Consider the following 19415-nt stretch of genomic DNA (forward strand, 5'->3'; position numbering starts at 1 on the left):
GCTTCTGACAAGTCATCTCCCAAACTTCTGGTCCTTCATTAACCTCTTAACTTCACCATCACGGAGCTAAAATAGCTATGTGTGGTGCTCAGTACAATCTCCTTCACAGGAGCTAGCTCATCCTGCAACGCCTGTAGTGTGTTTGAACCTCAGAATCTGTGCCAAAGCCAGCAAGCTTTCCAGGAGCACGTCTGTGTTTTTGTCATATCGGCTATCGGAAGGCTATCGGCCATCAGCTCCACAAACAAATGGGCCTAGGAGCAACTACGCGTTTACAGAACCCAACACCCAAGATGTATGAGCGATTCGCTTGCTTCTTTCAAAACAGTGATGTGCTGTGGAAGAATTCTTGATCCCTAGCTATTCCTTTAAGAAAGAAAGCAAAACCTTCTGTCTTGGAGTTGATGCAAGGATCAGCATTTTAGATCCAAAATGGACCAGCACAAAGTTCTGGAAAATGAAATGCATCCAATCTGCAGAAACAAGGAGTGATTCTCTGTTACAAGAGCACTAACGTCCATATGCATTTCTCTAGGACATACCGCAATAACCTTACAGGCACCAGACTTTAGACTTCCTTGGGAAAGCAGACACTTACGGCACACTTGGGTTGCCAGGTTTGCTGTCTCTCCCTTAGTATACCCTATTTCCATATTGATTTCTCCAGGTAGTTCTGAACTAGGCAGATGACACCTCCTTGTATGGAAACATGCTGTTAATCTCTTGCTGTGCATGTATTTTGACTTCAAGTAAATCATGAATACAATCTTCTGTTATCTTCTGCTTCACACAATTTCATCTCAAAAGAGTCCCTCTCTCTGCATCACTATTAGCTATAAAACTTCATTCCCCTACAGCTGCCTCAGTGCTCCAACACTATTCATCTGCTTCACATTCATCTCGTCTTCCACTTTCTCTAGTTGTTATCCCCATCATCTATGATCAACCTTACTGTCTTTTCTCCAAGTTTTCAATTTCTAACACAAAATTGGAAACTTCTTTTATGACACTTTCTTTACAGAGGAAAATCGCATAATCCAAAATTCACATTACTCCATCTAATATTCCAATTTGGTTTGAATAACAACAAGCACCTCATTATTATGCTGACTCCAGGCAACTTAGATACAGGTGTACTTTGAATAGAAGTCACGACAAGGCACTTCATTTCTGTTATTGCTGCATGCATCTTGAACTATAAAGTCACTGCCAGGTAATGAAGGGTCCCAACAATAATTTAACATAAATTAATATTAATAGAAAAGTTTTCATGATTTAGGTTTATTTTTCTGCCTGACAGTAAAAACAGTTTGCCTAGATTTAAACATCTTCCTGCAGAGTCTGAAAATCCAAAAGTTGAAGATTTGTACTTGCATATAGGGACCAAATAAAACAGGTTGGATATAAAAGTAACACTGAACTGCACATTACTCTCCAAACAGTGCATGAGACAAATAGCATAAATTACGATAAGAGAATTGAGTTTCAAAATCCAAGAATTATCAGCGCAGTCCAAGGGGAAAACACATTTTAAACATGTAGTACTATGACCTGACAGAGTCATGGGAGATTGATAGCTTTGTCCTGCTAGAATTAATCTGCTATCAAGAACCCTTTAAAATGAATTTTTGTTATGCCTTTCCTTCTTGCATCTTGAAGTCCTGAAATACAGTATTAGCAAACAATACATGTGGCAGGCTGTCTCGTCAGGTGCCTTCCATCCAGGTATCTCCAGCTGTCTGCTACTGCAAACAGATACACTGGAGGCTCAGGGAAGGTCTTTCTTTTACGTATCATTTGGGGGAAATCCTTTAAATTTAGATGTCCTGGTACCACTCTGGTTGTTGATATCTGGTCATAATGAAATGGGTGCTAGTGCATATCCCTCCAGGCAACTCTCACAGCAGTGCACAAGGTGCTAAGGGCCAGGGTAAGCAATGCAGTCACCACCGAGCCCACCGCTCCCGTGCTGCTGGGGAGCAGGAAGAGTCCAAACACCTCTCACGCTACCGGCAGAGATCACCCTCCACAGTCAGAGGCTCTGCCACTGAAATGCAACAAAGCTTTTTAGCCTGAAGCTAAATGAAGCTCACCATCACCTACACACAGCTCCAGCAAGGGAACCCTACCCCTAGGAAAGCCCCTAGGAATCTTGCCTATAGATTCAGTGAGGCTGGGATTTTATTACAGACCTGGAGACCTTGCCTCTGCATGGATCAGCAGCTCCTCAGGAGCTGTGAGAACAGGAGCCCTGCGCAGGTGCTGCAGAAAGACCTGCTAAGCAGCTCCGCTGCTGCATAAGTCAATAGGAGCTACAAGTGCTCAACTTGCAGCTATTGCAAAATCACAGCACGCTCAGGTTACCAGATGCTCAGAAAAAGTGATGCAGCCTAGCAAAGAAAGAAACTCGCTTTTGACCCTCAGATGAGAAAGAATAAAGATAACACAGACACTCTCAAGGCACTGATTAAAAGGACTCCTTTCTCCTAGGCTTTTCCCCCCACCTACACCCATCAGCTTGTGCGGTCCTTTCTCGTCACACTGCACAAACCCAAGTGGCAGCTCTCTACAAACAAAGAGTGCAATCACAGGTCGAAGAATGAGGGAAAACTGAAGAATCAGAGCTCACATTTGCCATCGTGCACGTGATCTCAGTGTCAGCAGCCTGCACACAAAGCCTGTACATTTTACTGCACTAGAGAGGTGGGAAAACAGAAATTTCTGTCCCTAGGAAAATTCCATGGTTTCCACATTTCTTTTCAAATATAGATAAATTCATGAGATATTTTGCAGAGCAGAAATTCAAACATGAGTGATTCAGAAATATCAAAACATGCTACTTCAGTAAGATTGAAACATTTCACCTGATGAATGTTTAAGTAAAAATCACTCCCATATTAGAATAGTAAAAGTCAAAACTAAACAAGGACAACTAAATCAAGTGTTTTGACATTATTTAAATGAAACAAGTTGAAAAGAATCTTTCAAAATTTCTCCATCAAATATTATATCATGCAGATATATTCTTACAAAACAGTTAGATCTTGACAAAACAGAGTTTTCTAATGGAAAATGTTTCACCAGAAATTTTTCCATCAGCTATTTATGCTTTTTGTCTTCTGGTGGTGGGTGGGGAAATTGCATCCCTTTGCACAGCACCAAGCCTACACTGCCCAGTGACTAATGCCAGCAAGTAGCACAGGCTGCGGGGGCAAAGACCTCGTGTGGGGAGCACAAGCACCAACTCTCTGGTCCCTTACACAGCGTTAGCTGTGCGTGCAAACACTGCAGCACCCAAAATGCAGACCATGGCTTTCCCGGGCTGTAATCGCATGTTCCAAAGGAATTTCTGTTCTTTCCTGATACGTCTGTGCAGGAAATCGAGGCTCTAGAGCAGCAAGTGAGCCCTGAACAAGTCATTTTGAAGAGAGCATCTGCGAGGTGTGAGATTTGTAAGCACTTCAAAGCCATACCTGAGGAAACCACCCAAGTATCAGCTCTGGTCAGAAAGACCTGTGACGCCGGCTCACACACCTGCCACGAAGAGTGGGGATGGAGGGGACGAGTCGAGGGGAGGGAGGGGAACGTGCCACTCACCGAGGCAGACTTGGGCCCGTACAGACGGGGCTTGAGACCACTGAACACAACTCACTCTGAGTTTCAACAGCCAACTATCAACAACTGAGTTATCAGAACTAGTCTGAGAGGGTATTTTCTTCTCCTCAAGTCTCATAGGATTAGACAACTTAAGAGGTTATTTTTTAAATATGTGTTTACAGTTTACATATATAAAGGTGTTTATACACATGTATATGCAGCTTATCTGCAGGCACCTGTATAAAGACAAACACATCTCCACATAATGCGTAAGTGCAAACAGACGCGGACACCCAGGGAGTTCAGCCGATGCACACGCCTTGGGCAGCGCTGATTTGATCAAAGCCAGAGAGGTCGGTCAAGGAAACCTTCGGGCTGCAGCTCTGCCAAGCTCCTAAGCCTCTTAGCATCACAGGGCTAAGTTTGAGCTCTAAAGCTAAGCTCTCCAGAGCCAAACACTTAGTCAGCATTTAAACAACAGTAAATACTGTTTCATCATCCTCTGCCTGCAGCATGCTGGTAGGTCAGAACACAGGCCTGAGTCGGTTTTACCCAATCCAACCTCAACTGCAACAGAAATCCGAACTACATCAGTGTGCCTGTGTTTCTGTAAATCTAGTTTTAACTTTGAATTATTATAAATATATATTAAAATACATTTAAACTAAATATAAAAATAAGTTAAAATTGAGCTTTGATCCAATCTTCCCCTCTTTTTAATATTTCTATCTCCTACCACGGAATTTTATAGTATTGACTTAATTTTATACTATTGCCTGTAATAACCTCAAGATCATGAGGAACAGCATCACAGTTTTCCCCACAAGTCCCCTGCGAAGACAACACATTATTTTCAGTCCACAGATGGGGAATATAACCACAGAAGGATTGTGGACAAGATTTTAAAAGTACCTGAGGAATATGGGCTCTTAACTGAGCCCTAAATTCCCAAGAACTTTTGAAAACCTTAACTGAATGAAATATTTATTCCAAAATATTACAAGCGTTTGACCTGGGAACTAAGATCAGACTAACAAAGTCCAACTTGTGCATCTTGATTGAAATGAAGCTTTTCCTCTCCTTACCTTTTCAGATCTGATTTGCCTCCTTCTGATTTGCGTTTCTTCCGTGCAGTCAAACTTTTCTTACTAAAAATGTTATTTTATCTAGTTCTTAATTATTCATGGAGACATCATATGTATGGCAAGGATGCTACTGAATATCTGAAGTACTGAACAGAAGGATGTGTCAAGTCAGTTATTCAAAGCTCCCATTAAATATGTGCTGCAGAGAGCACTCACCTACTTGAACCCTACCTGTGAATAGGAAAAAGGTTCAGAGGGCAATGGGATTTCCTTATCATTCACAAAGCTCTTCTCTGGCAATCAAATTTATCCCCACCACAGATTATCTTCTCTTTCGCATATAGAAAGAACATTCAAAGAACCACTGCGATGGCTGTGGAAGGTATCAGCCTGCCATAAATGCATGGCATTCTCGGAAGAACTGTCTTAGATTAAAGAAAAGAAGGAAGAAGATAAGACCTAGGACCCCAGGAGGCTGTAAAGCCCTCTTGCAAGTCAAGCACTAAATTGCAGTATCAATCAGCTTGCTATAGCTGTGAGAAAGAAAAGACATTGCCAGCAAAGTGGAGCTTAATACAGATTTCTTCTGACAAGCATTCGAAGTCCAGAAACATTGTTCACTATTATGAGAGAATGTCTGTTTAAAAGGATAAAAGTGGCTGCAGTTGAGACATAGGAGATTTAGAAGTAATCTTCATGAACATTAATGAACCAGATCCTCAGCTGGTAAAGGCTGACAAAGCTTAATTGAAAATCAATGCTGTCATACTAATTTACACCAGCTGAACATTTGTTCCCAATGCATCCAATCTTGCAGTGTAGATCTGGAGAAAACTGAGTCTGGATAGCTCACGTTTAATACACTGGTTTTAGTGCAAATATATTCTCCCTTTATCTGCACTTGCAGATAAAGGGCCAGGTTGGTTCTCCTTTCCCAGGAACTCCGCATTAAAAATTTGACAGCACATTGCCTTCCTCAGCATGTTCCTTCCAATAGGTCCTTCAATTTGTGTGTCGATAAATCTCTTAGGCGTAACCATTTCATTTCAGCACTAGCAGGAGGGTTTATGATTGCATTACACTTAAAATGTACACTAAAACTTACAAGTATTTTAGGATATATGGCTACTTAAACATACTCTATAAGCAATACTCTGCCCTTCTATTAGGTAGATTTTCAGTCTTGGTTTTATATAGCTCCATTAGCTGTAATTTTCCTCTCACAATTAGGAAAAAGTGTGGTCATAAAACTGATACAGAAACTTGTTAGCAAGTTGCATATAATTTCATAATGTATTTGGCAAGTGCTAATTGCCTCTTACTTAAATGTCCCTTTCTTTCTAGCTCAAAGCATTTGCAAAAATTAAAAGAATTTTATGGAGCTGGCTGATTAGGGGTTACCTTAACCTCAGACTAGAGTCAGAATGGACCTTAGGGTCAGAAATACATGTCATTGCTGATGCACAGATCCATTCTGCAAGGCCCAAAGGATGCACGTGAACACTGCAAAGATGTCCAGGAAAACAGAAAACATCTGAAAAAAAGGCAGAGGGCAGCCTCTACTTCTAATACATACAAAGAACGGACACTCCTCAGGGAAGGCTCTCTCCTTTTACACTCACCAGTGACAGCATAGCCAGAACAGTCCCTCTTCTCTAGAAGGTTACAGACATGCAAGAATTTACCAAAACTGCAGATACTGCCCTGTTAAAGCTGATGAGTAGGGGAAGGAGAAGCATTTTTGATGTTGGAAGCTCCATGAAACAGGACTCAAAAGCATGAAAGATAATGGTACTCCTCAAAGCTATGGTGAGTTCATATGGACTAAGCAGGACTCAGTCTTGCTATAGCTCAAGCTACCCATAATATCAAAGCAAGTCAAAGAAGGAAATAATCAAGTTCCTTGAAGAGCCAAAGCGCACAGAAGATGAATTACAGTGTGATAAAGCCCCCATTCTATGTGCTTTTCAACTTTATACCCTATGTGATAAGGACAGATACAATTTCTATCAGAAGACTCTAAGGGCATGTCTACATTGCCTTGCACAAGATCTTGAAACAATCTTGGACAAGAGTCACAAACCAGGCAGGATCTAAGAGCACTGCTGGAGAGCACTTTCACCTCTCCACAGCTAGCAGGCAGGACAGCAGCTGTGTTGTACCAGGCTGCTGAGAATCGGCCGCAGACCAGCGTGGCAGGACACGGATGACAGCAGGGTGAGTGCTCTCCAGTGGTATAGTCACAGCCAGTGAGAGTGAGATTGCACCATTAAGACTTGTGGACAGTCAGACTACATTTGCCTTTTCTTCTTTTAAATTCCATTAACTTTCATTTGTGTATCTCTAATGCCTTTTCTGCCGATGCAGCCTTGCCATCCTGTAAACACTCAAGCATCATGACCCAGTGCCCCCTCAAGTACTGCTCAGACTGTCTGGCCACGCTAGTGTTTAGTTCAACTAGGTTTCCTGGTAGGACAAGTCCCTTCAGGCTCCTAACTGTTATTTTAGCATCAATAAGCTACATTACCATGAGCACATCTTGGCACAATATCACACTTCCCCGAACCAGAGCAAGTCCCACGAAAACAGTTCTGAATATGAATGAATGCTAAGGTGCATTTAAGGCCCCAGGGAGGAACAATTTGATTTAAATGTTACTGCTGATACTCAGACTTTTCCGAATCAGGTCCAAATAAAGATTTATGTGTTTAGTTTTAGGCACCAGAGCTGTAAGAGTAGCCACCCCTGGTATCAGCAAGGTTTTACAGAAAACTCAAAGACATTAAAGTACTTAATTTTGAAAAGAAGTTCAAGACAACAATGAAATCAAATAGAATCTAGTATCTGAGTTGATGTGCATCAGTGCTGGAGGATGCATCAGAGCAGCACACTGCCCAGCCACCTGGGCAAGACTCCCATAGGGAGGAAGGGGACTGTGCACTTGCACCAGTGTTCACCAGAAAGTCTAGTTTATGACAGAGTTCAGCATTTACATGTTAATGAATTTTGAGAGATTCTTCTGAAAATCTCAGCATTAACTCTTGTTTCATTTGTAATACTCTAGATCAATCCATATTTGAAGCAGTTGACACCAGTAATCTAGTGATGCCACTGATCCCTTGATCTCATTTCCTTGGACAGACACAGGTGCTATTACCACCTCTTTGCTGAAATTCAGCAGCTCGTTTCCAAAAAAGCAAACAAAATGGCATTGAAATATTATCCACTTAGACTGCTTCCATAGAAGAGAAATCATGGAAACTCTTCTAGTCACACTGGCGCAAAGCTTGTATTTTAAGGAAAAGTCTACAGGTCTTCAGCATTTTGCAAAGCTTCCTTTCTCCCGGGCAACTGGACCCATCTCATCGCTGACCCCTTTAAAACATGTAAGGGAGCCAACTTTTGAAGAGAAAAAGTTATTACCTTCATAGGTTGCTTTGAATCCTAGTAAGTTGCTGACACTGTCCGTCTGGAAGAGGAGCCACATCTGGTGGTGTGTGCTGACAATGAGATCGGGAACCGTGGTACCTGTCAAGCTGTAAAAATAAATAGAAATAAATAATCTGTGTACCTGCACAAACTTAGTATCCTACACATATACAGGCCACATGTTCCTCTGCAGGACTAAGAAATAGCCAGAACAATGCAACACAATTAAGAATCACCCCCAAACAAAACCCCATCCAAAAACCTGACAGCTTCTCAAGATAGATGAGCCTCCTTGTCGTGTTGCTGTGTATGACCTACAACAGTGAGTCTTCCATCTTAGTTGAGGGCCTGCAAGTTATTACTACCGCTATAATTACAATTTAGTACCATTACTGCAATTTATTAGCAGTATCCAGCATCAATAACAATCATTTCCTCTCTCATTGAAGCAAAACGTAAACAAACAAATACAATTCCCAGAACCCATACTGGTGACTGAATGCTCTCAACTGCCTTTACAGATGTTTTCTGGTATCAGAAAACTTACTTTCAACATGTTATTTTCTTTTTATCCTGACAGAGATCCTACAAGGATCTCAAAAAACACCCTAGAAGACAAGGAGCAACCCTCAAATTCACTGAATGTTCTGTGGATCCTTGAAAAATGCTACAAATTCAGGTAGTACAAGATGATCTATCATTGCCTATCTTTCAAGGATACTCCTAAGAGAGCTGAAGAGATTAGGAAAAATGTCACCAATGTATCTGTATTAATGAGCCATGTGTGGCTCATTCAGCCTTTGGGACTAATCATCTCGCCGTGGTTCAACACAGCTTTAGAGTTTTATTCCCCACCCACACAAGCACCAATATAGGCACTTACACATGCACAAATGCCCGCTTTGAGCAAAGCTTCTTCCTTTCCCTTTGCTTCTGAAAGTGGAGTAACAGAGCGTGGGAAGGGATCATTACTATAGGAGTATGAGTGTTATGTTGCCTGCCTTAGTGGCAGTGTTTAATCTTATTATTACACTATTTCTCCTAAGGTATCATCTGTGATTTATTTTTAAATTACCTTAAGTGTAACTACTGCGAGTAGATTGGTGCTTTTTCCTGTAGTGCTTGCTTAAATCTAAATACATACATATGTATAGCTGTGGCTTCTGCCTGGCATCTTTCTCAAGTATAATAGCAGCACCTGAAAGACTTCTTGATAAAATTGATCCCTGAGCTCTCAAGGCAGAATTGTTGCAAACCAATACTGCAGAAGAAAAAACCCAGCAGCTGTGTGTTGATAGCATCCTGTGAATAAATATAACTTGCAACCTTCAGGCTTAATTGTTGCAATTCCCACTTTCCTGGGTAATCTGAGACAGTATGGCTGATCTGCCAATTACAGTTTGTTTAGAGTGAAGCAAAATGACTCCTTGAAGGGTTATGCTACTATGATCATACTCTGCTTGCTTGACATTCTGGCTACCTGCCATATGCCAAATACTTTTAAATAGCTAACAGGTATCTAAAAGATGTGAATGTGACTAATCATGCTATAGATATAAATCTCTTCCCTATCCTACAGATTTTTAGCTGTCACATAACCACAAGGCACTACTATAACACCTGAAGCTGGCCAACACTCCAGCTCTGGAGTATCTTCTTCCTGCAATTGCACTCATGCCTCCTGAGCCCACCATAGCCTTCCTAGTTCTGCCCCCACCTTTGCTTGGTTATTGTTTTGACCTGCACCAGAAATTGTATTGATCGCAGGGTGTTGGTAAGTTAAGAATTAACTTTTTTTTTTTTAACAATTGTTTTGCATCCAGAGTTTGATGGCAGTTGGAGAAGCTTTGTAAAAGTTTTATGATTGACTTTTCTGCAGTTATTTAAGCAGCAGACAGACAGGAATGAGGAAGGTACCAAGAAAAAAACCTTCAGAAAAAAAAAGCGCTTCAAAGGTTTTTGCATGCTTTCCCATTCCACTTTAACAAGCTGAATGATTGATTTGGGTGTTTGTTACTTTGGAGAATAAAATCCTCTCTGCTAGCCAGAAATCTCAGCCTAACAACCTCATACGTTTTCTAGGATGCATTTTACAGGGATAAGACTGAGACTGGAAACACCTGGTCTTTTCATACCTAGTTTGGGATAAACTCAGGTGCTACGGAATTTGATTTGATGATTGAAAAGCTGCAGGATTGAGTTCTTCTTGAATAATCAACAATAAATGAAGAGCAATAAGAGAAGTAAAATCCTATCTGTTCCAAGATTAGGTTTCTGGATGCTGATTCCTCCAAGAAAGCTAAAGCTTCTATCCAGTGGCTATGCCTAGCACATGAACTCAGCTAACCCTAGATAAAAAGCTGGTAAATGCTAAAAAATATTGTGCATGGATTTTCAATCACATTTATTATGAACAGAACATTTTTGTGGTCTTCACATCCTTTTCACATTTCATTAGCTTTCAATTTATCCTCCCGGATTAAAAAGAAAAGTAAAAATCAACAGGATTGGCATCAGCAATTTAATGGAGAGAGTTCTGCACCAGGAGAAGACACTACACACCACACCCTGTGCAGCCAATCACAGACATCCAAAATTTGCATTAGCAAGGTACTGAGTAGCTAATACAGAGTGAGAAAATGTAGAATGATTAAATGTGAGTCTAGGAAAATCTTCATGGGCATTAGGCAAAAAAAAGGGGGGGAGGGAATGAGAAATCATTACAGCAAGCTATTACAAACTATTCCCTTGACTGTAATTTGCACATTTGGCCCAATCAGCTGTGAAATGTTCTGTGACACTTTAATTACAAACACTTTTGCAATGATCAGACTTTACATTTATATACATTGCAGCTCAGAGCTTCTGACCTAAGTATCACTGCTGTTTATGTCCTGAAAAGAAATGTAGAGTAAAAAGCACCACAGAGAAACAGAGATTTGAGGGAGACAAGTGAGCATTAAGATCAATGAAAATGGAGTGGGAGGCTGATTCATGTAGAAAAACAAGCAAAGAGGAGGAGGAAAAAAACACAATATGAAATATACTTCACCATTTGGAAAGAGTACCACAGCTTTGCTAGAGAAGATTTTGGAGAATTATTTTCTCTGGCACATTTTCAGTTAGGCAGAAAAGAAGGGGAGTCTTTCAAGACAAAGCAGATGGTGGTAACCTTGACTCCCTGACTGATGGCCCAGTTCACCACTTCAAATACTCCTTCTGAAGGTCCCATACAGTGACTTTCTTCTGCTTCTGCCCCAATATCTAGCTCTTGCAGGTGCCCTCGGGATACCTAAGACTTTGCCAGAGGCCACCAGCTGATGCCTTCTCTTTGCTCCAGAGGCAGTGACGTGCAGACAAGCAGGACGCCCCTCTCGGAGAAGCGGCCAGGCTCGGGCCACCGAATCACACTGCTCAAAGCAGACAAACTGAGAGCGAGGTGGACAGATTTCCTAAAGGACTCAAATGCACAGTGCTCACAGCAGGCCTCCAAGTTTTAAAAATTTGGATTTCCATAAATTTACACAGTATTGAGCTATATCAGAGTTACTGCTTTTTCAGGAAAGTCGATTTGAATGATACCCAATTTTCACAATTAGATTTGAATGATGCACAAACTGATTTCTCACTAACCCTTTGGGAAAGGAATGGGGCAGGACATTAACAGAGGAGGGGCAAATACAACCATCAGGGTTAGCAGGTTAATGAGAACAAGCGACCTTCTTGAAGATGATGAAGATTCATTCTTTTTCTACCATGGCATTTTCTAGTAACTATTTTAAAAAATGTTGACCTATCTCAAGGTCATAGGCATGACTGTTACCTAAACACTGTACCGATTCAGAGTTGAACACATCGTATGTGCAAAAAATAAAAATTCAGAGACATTATAGTTCATAGGGGAGAAAGACCTTTCTGCGCTGTGCACATTTCCACCTCAGTCAAAACTCTGAGGCCTCTGCACATGCCCTTTCCTAGGGCCTTTGTTCTACCAACCCACAAGTTTATTTACATAGTGCTGACTGACATGCTCCTTCCAACTTAAACCAAAACTATCTGCAGTTATTAACTGCTGAGGAAGAGACTGAAAGTACCACCAGAGAGCCTATTTCCCGGTTATTTTCCCCATATTAGCCTCACCATAAAAAAAAGCCTGGTTTTCAAATACTCTACACACAATAAACTCAATACTTAACAATTCTTTATTCTAACAACTAGCAGCATCAGAGATTTCCTATCTTCCTTCTGCATGGCTGGAACTGTCCTGTAGTAGACCCGTTTCTTTCATTTATAGTTGAGTAAAATTGAAAGAAACATTTGTGTAGTGAACACAGACATCAGAAGGCCTGGAAGGAAAGCAGGACTACGTACAATGTTTTCTCTACTGAGAAAACCTCTACAGAACATTAAATCAGCAAGCTAAAGGACAGAAATTAAAGAGGGACAGATTCTCAGCAGTGAAGCAGCTTATGACGTTGTTTATACAAATGCACAGTGGGGGTAAAAAGCTCAGAGTGTCACTGAGAAAGATAATGGATTTACAGCCACTTTGCACTGCTAAAAATGACTGCACAAGATGGACAGTAAGGGAGAGACAGGTCCCACCAGTTCTCATTTTCTGCCTGGTTTGCATTTACTGCAGCATCAGAATTTTAAGCCTGTTCATTCAGCTCCTTTGGTGGCCTCAACCACTCTGTAAGGTGTCCTGACAAAGCTTCAGGAGAGCAAAAGGAAAGAGATTAGAGCTTTTCCCTCAACTGAAGCCTAAGAGAGTGGGATGAGAGAACACCAAGAATAGTCAACCCCACCAAAAATGAAAAGCAGTGTATAAACCATTCAGTGAGGTGCAGCAAGCAAGCTACTAAGACTTCTACATCCAAATACATCAGCTAAATCACCCCCAGAACTCGGGGGCGGATTTCTCACAGTGTCAAATGACTTCCTACTTACACGTAAAGCACAGTTTTCTGGTCTCCGACTTGTCCTCCATCACCAACTGTCAGTGTGTCATATCCTCTTTCTAGTTCAAATTCTTCAAAGGTGAGTTTGATAACCTGGCAAAGATGCAGTACATTAATACGAATCAACTGCCTAGACAGCCAGTAAATTCTTATTTATTTGTTTGTCTGTCAAGAAGTAATTTATAAGAGCATTGATATCTTCAGCACGTCACCAAAGGTGACTGTCCTCCCTTTTTATAGCATGATTGCACTTCTTTATAGATAAATACAGCTCATATTGAAATTACCTTTCAGATTTTTTAGCTTTATCTGCTCAATTTCTGGATGACTTTTTTGATAAAGATGTGTGTGCTGGGCTTTCAGCATGCTTTTTTCACTGTGCATTGCGACCATCTCTTGCATAAAGCAGAGATTCTGATGATGGATTTGAATGTACATAGAAGCAGTGTGTTTGCTACATATGGTGCAAGCAGAGAGTCCTTTTTTCGGTCTGTGTTTGTCAGAAAGTTCCTCTGGTTTCAGAAGCTTTGTCAGACCCAGACAGGCTTTGCACGAATTACAGTTAAGGTAGCTCAAGGAAAGTACTTCAAGCTGTCTGCAAACACAGCCATCGCAGTATCTGTCCACCACAGTATTCAGTTCCCGAGTTGTCCTTCCTGCTCTGACCAAATCTCTCACTCCTGTTCATAAACACTGACTGGGTTTACACAGCCTTTCTGTATCGCTGAGCAGAAGGCTGCTGAAGTCAGGAGGTTTGTGCTTCGTGTTTCCCAGCTGCTTTGGAAACCCCTCTCATTTGAAAGCAACTAAAAATTACAATTTGAATCAGAAGACAGAGGCCCTAAATCCAGCCTTGGACAGGGTGAACATAGAGAAAAGGAAGAAAATTAATATGCAGAATAGCTTTACATCCACTAATCACCTATAATCAGCTGCAGATTTGTTTCTTGGAGCTTCTTAACTGCCCAGATCCAGGAAAGCACAGAAACACTTGAATGCATTCATCCTGTGGCATACGTGGGCTTATAAATATATTTATTTTCCAAAATTTCAACAGCTTACACTACCAAGTTTAGTTTCACACTACTTTTTTGTATTTCACACATGAACTAGAAATTCTCAAAAACGATCATGGGAAGAACCTGCTCATGTGCCAAGCTCCACAGACACACGATGCCAACCTAGGCTTGATTCGGGGCAAGGGAGGGCGGCATGGGAATCTCAGCTATCCTTAATCAATATAGTAAGAGAGATTTTTGTAGGACATACTAGATAGCACTGATATGTAGCTGATTCTCTCCTAGAAGTTATTAAACATCGAAACCAGAGATTCATGAATGCATCCACCAAACCAAGGCAGTCACTTCCTCCCTGATTTGAGCTCCACTCACCAGGCACCAGCTGATCAACTGCAGTTACCTGTGAGGCTGATCACATATTTAAACCTCAATATCACTTATACTAAAACCAGAATTAGTCTGTTAATTTGCTTTAGAATCAAAATTTCAATATGCAATTCAATAGAGTGCAATGCTCAATCATTTAGAGATACCTTTCAACATGAGTATTAAAAATCTAAAATCACTGTTTGGCAATTTCTTGCTATTGTAGATAGAAGTAGCATCTCCTACAAACACTTCAGCACGTGTACGATCAGAGGGGAGTAAAAATCTCACCAAAATTATACACTAAAGCCAACAATTAAATGTGTTCTGTTAAAAGTGAGTGTGCCTGAAGTCTCTTCAAGGTTTATATGTACTTTCTAGGACATCTACCTCAGTATAAAGATGACAACACTTTTCTGTTGAAAGCGACTTAACCACTGAAGAAAACATTGGTTAGTCAAATGTTAAATGGGTTGAGAGTTCTTTAAAAAATAATGTGTGTGTGTGTGTGTGCGTGCGTGTGTGTGTATACACACATACATACAGTTCAGATCGAACTGTTCTGTGCATATAACACTTTTCATATCCATAAATAAAGCAAATTAGATATTTTAGCCATGACATTCTAAAAATAGGATATTATTCAAAAGCCCCAGCATTTTGAAGCAGTAGCCAGTGTGATATTTCACAGAAGTTTGGAACTGCCAATTTTAGTAGTAGTACCAAAGTATTAACCTGTTCAGATTATTATTAAACCATGTAATGATGGACTAATGTAATTAATACAAAGAACACAGTGCTGCAAAATAGCACACATCATTAGTTACATCAGTCATTCAAGTACACTGCATTCTAACGAGTCTGACCCTAATTAAATAGCTAATTAGGTTCACATATACTGTAGACGCTAACCTTGTTGCACAGGAACAGGATACTGAATGTAGTATTTATTTATCCATTTTCCTGCTATTTTCTCTTTGGGTTGAAGGCTGAAAATTATTTAATGATTCATTAAACAAGAGATCTACTAGCACACACAAATACACAGATGGCACAAAACCTCAATTTTAAGCTACTGAAGTGGCAGGAAGCAATTAGTAAAGTCAAGGAAATAGGTTTGAATTTGACACGTGATGCTAAGGCTTCACATATTGCAAAGTGATTTGAAGTTTGGTCACATTCATAGGAAAAAAAACATAATAATTCTCTCTGTGGAGTACAGGACCTCTTACGGAGTTATAGTCAAATGCTTTACAAGTGCACATTACTCATTTTCTCCTTCTCTCCCCAGTCTTAAGCATCTCTCTGCATATGGGATGATTCATCCCCTGGAGGGTCCCATCTCTCTCCATCAATGATACAGTAAGCTTGGACAGAGCTTTATTTGTCTAGCTAGACTCTAGGTGGGAATAGCCCCAGGAGAAATATCAACCAGTGACATCCATTATGTCAAGAAGGTTCAGAAATATTAGTTTTGATGCAAATTCACCAATTATCATATGCATTTCTCAGTCTGTTCCTGAGTGATCTATTTTTCACTGTGCTTGAAATTAATTCCCATGGCACAGAGAACCATCACAAAATCTAGACACTCTCAATCTCTTCCCACAAATTCCCCAAATAGTTTCGATACTAGCACATCAGCTTCTGTACAGGGAAGAACTCCAAGTTGTCAGCTACAGAGCACTCTGCCCTTAACACTGTTTATATCGGCTTCAGAGCAAACTTTGGGGATTATGTAGCTCAGTGAATCTGGCTCATAGTTCTTTTCCAAATATAGAACAGATGACTTGCAAATGAGTTCTAAATACAGCTCAGTGGTTTTCCCATCGCTCGTATTAAAAGCTTCATATAACAGGACCTGATCCAAAGAAAACTCAAGTCAATGGAAAGACTACCACCGCCTTCAGCATGCTTCAGCTCAGGCCCATCATGCTTTCATCTTCAAAGCATTTTACAAGTATTTTAATTAATTCATCTTCAATTGCTTCCTTCACCCATGCTGAAGAACATGCAGTGATGGTATCATCCCCTCTGCACACAATGGCAACATGAGTTAGGGTGGTGTAATCTCCATTCATCAACTTGCTTTCAACACGGGCCTTCCTTGAAGTAAGCAAATGTTTTACACACCAGGATAATTTTTCAGACTCAGTACTAGATGACTCCTCAAGTACGAATACCAGTGACTGAGCTGGGATTAAAATTCAGCTACCAGCAACTCCCTGCGCTATACTTGGTCACGTGTATGTGGTAAGCAGACACACTAGCCCAGGCAGGAAGCATCATGGGATGCTTGATGGACACACGAAACTGTCCACACCCGTGAAACTACCTGCAGGATTCAGCAGTTCATCAACAACCCAAGTACCGCCCCTCCCAGGATTCTTTCTTTCCTGGGGTGTGGGAGGGCTTGGGACGGACTTTTGTATTTTTACCAAGCAGATGAGGTCCTGTCTGCACAGCTTTGGTTTCTGGAGTCTTGATGAATTCTTTAAATAGCAGAAACTGTAAAGGCAATTGCTTCGTTTTCATCGTTTCCCATCTTCTGGAGGAGTGCCAGAAGGAAGCCCGTGCCATGCGTGGCCTCCTGAGACCAAGCAGAAGGCCCTCTGCCATTTGAACAGAGGAAAGGCATCATGCTGCAGTTTTGAATTACATTGCATATTAGTATGAGCAGGCAAAGTGGTGAGCACGTGACAAGGCGACTCAGCAGCACGCTCTCAAAATGATCAGTGCATCTCTCAACTCTCCATGCTTCAAAGAGATCGGAGAGCTTTTTCCCCAACTGTAAATCATGCTTGTAAGATGACATAATCAACAAACTCTCCCAGAAAGCCTTTATAAACTGATGTTGCTAATAAACCATTTGTCACTTCAAAGGGGAAAAAATGGTGGTCTCTTTACAGATAGTTAACACAAGCTGATGATTTTGACCAATTTATCCATCTGATTTCAGCTGTGCTTCACCTCTTTACCACGTATGATGTTGCAGCCAATGCAGCACAAGTTAGTTTCTTCTGCTATTGAATCTCTACTACAGGTTGTTAAGCACTGAAATTAATGGATTTCACTGATTTCAGTTCACTTCATGATTTATGAGAGCTGAGAAGCAAGACTTGCTGATTCTGTTTTCTAATCAGCAGTTCATTACTACACAGGCTTAAAGGCTGGGGAAGAATCTAGCCTGGGAAAGAAGAAACTTTTTGTAAGCAAAATTTCACAAAGTTTTTGAAACAGACAGCAAGATGAAAAAGGGGGAAGCACACTGCTGAAGGAGGAGCAAGAAAGGTTTGTTAGCCACCATCTGGGCTGGGCATGAGGCTGGCAGGAAAGCAAATGAACAGGCCTAAAGATTAAACACTGAATATTCAGCAGTAAAGCTACATGACAGAGGCTCAATAAAATAATGGACACAGCCCAAAAGCACCTTTTGGTATCTGATTGCCATCACAGGCTGTACTGGAAAACCCAAATGGAAGTGTTAGCCTACATAAAACCTCAGGTATGTTGATGCCCAGCTTGTTACAGCTTCACTCCAAACACAGAGGAGGATTTTATTCACTAATACTGGATTTTGCTCATCTTTCAGAGACAAAGATGAACAAAAAGAGATGTGAAATGTGAATAGCCTGTCCATGCACAGCCGGTGCATACCACCATCGATCTGCAGGCCACAGGCAGAGAAACACAGCCGCAACAGGAGCAGCAGTGGCTGCTCTTACATGAAGCCCAGTCTCCACTGTCACATGGCCCCAGTGAAGGAGAATCTCCTGGGTCAATGAACCAACAAAACACTCTTAATAAATCAGTACTGAAAAATCTCCTGGTTCCACACTCCAATCTCCTAGAATCTAGGTCATTACTAGCCTTCTATGCTGCCAAACCAAGATACCTGCTAGATGAAATGTCCAGCTAATGACAGCCCTTTAAATATAAACTCATCCTAAAATCAGAATGCAGAAATACTCCTCATTAAAATCATGACCCATCAATAATCTGCACATATTAAAGGCCTGAACTGAGGTCAGTGGGCAGCCAGAAGCAGAACTCAACAGGCTCTTCAGCCAGCCTCGACCTAGCTGCCCTGCGGTGGCAACTGCTCCAGAGGGAAGCAAAGAGACGGCAGCAAGAGAATGAGATGCAGCCTGTGAGCGGCAGCACACATGCTTCAGCTGCCAGCAGTTGCCAGCATTTCTACAGACTGGAACGATTTCTAGTGAGAGATGAAACCTTGCGACACTAACATGTTTGTAAAATGCCTTCTTTGGATCGGCAGCAGAAGGCAGAATGCCAAAATGCAAGTCTGTCTAGAGGCAAAGACCGAGAAATAATTGCCTGGATAAGCATATGAGCTCAGTGCCTGCGAACGTAAGGTTTGCTCATGAACTAACAGATTATACTACAAGGAACCCAGATCCTAAAAAGAACGAAACCTGTCTTCTTCTGAGAGCAGAAGATGGTGCCTCAAAAAGGGTATTCTGAGCTATTCAGCTAAAAGGTAATTTTTGTTCTTATGTTCTCATACTGATCTGTAAGTACTCTTGGCAAGAGACTTTGAATATAAAACTTGCCCAGATATTTCTTTCCAGGCAGAAAGCACACAAGGTCCAGGAGCATCACTGAGCACTAGCGGCTTCCTACAGTGGAAGCAGCTGTGAACTTCAGCTTTGTCCCTTTGCAGCCTTGCTTCAACCCTCCTGGAGGAAGGGGGCAGAGTATAAAATGGAAAGGCCTGAGCTCTGCTCTCCCTGCACCAGTGTAAAATGAGGAGGACTTGATCTTAGGAGGGCCAAGGCAACTGAGCCTTGTTCTCTACATGATCAGTGATACTAGATTTGAACAGTCCCGTCTGAACATACAGACTGATGGGAACAAAAAATCCCCACCAATCTCTCTTCCCAACCTCAGTAAACACAGAGGACTTGTTGGTATAAGCTCACAGTACTGTGCAAATG

At 41.3% G+C, this 19415-nt stretch overlaps 1 protein-coding gene across 1 annotated transcript in view; it reads right to left on the reverse strand.

Moving 5' to 3' along the window:
• The window catches only part of CSMD2 (CUB and Sushi multiple domains 2), a 325353-nt gene that overhangs the window by 138850 nt on the left and 167088 nt on the right, over positions 1–19415 (reverse strand). The window contains exons 11-12 of the mRNA XM_062593772.1: positions 13062–13165; positions 8106–8218 (exon numbers count right to left, since the gene is read on the reverse strand). Coding sequence (XP_062449756.1) covers positions 8106–8218; positions 13062–13165 — 217 coding nt within the window. The remainder of the gene's footprint in view (positions 1–8105; positions 8219–13061; positions 13166–19415) is intronic.

Source organism: Rhea pennata, chromosome 23 (assembly GCF_028389875.1).
Source record: "Rhea pennata isolate bPtePen1 chromosome 23, bPtePen1.pri, whole genome shotgun sequence".
Classification (NCBI taxonomy): Eukaryota; Metazoa; Chordata; class Aves; order Rheiformes; family Rheidae; genus Rhea; species Rhea pennata.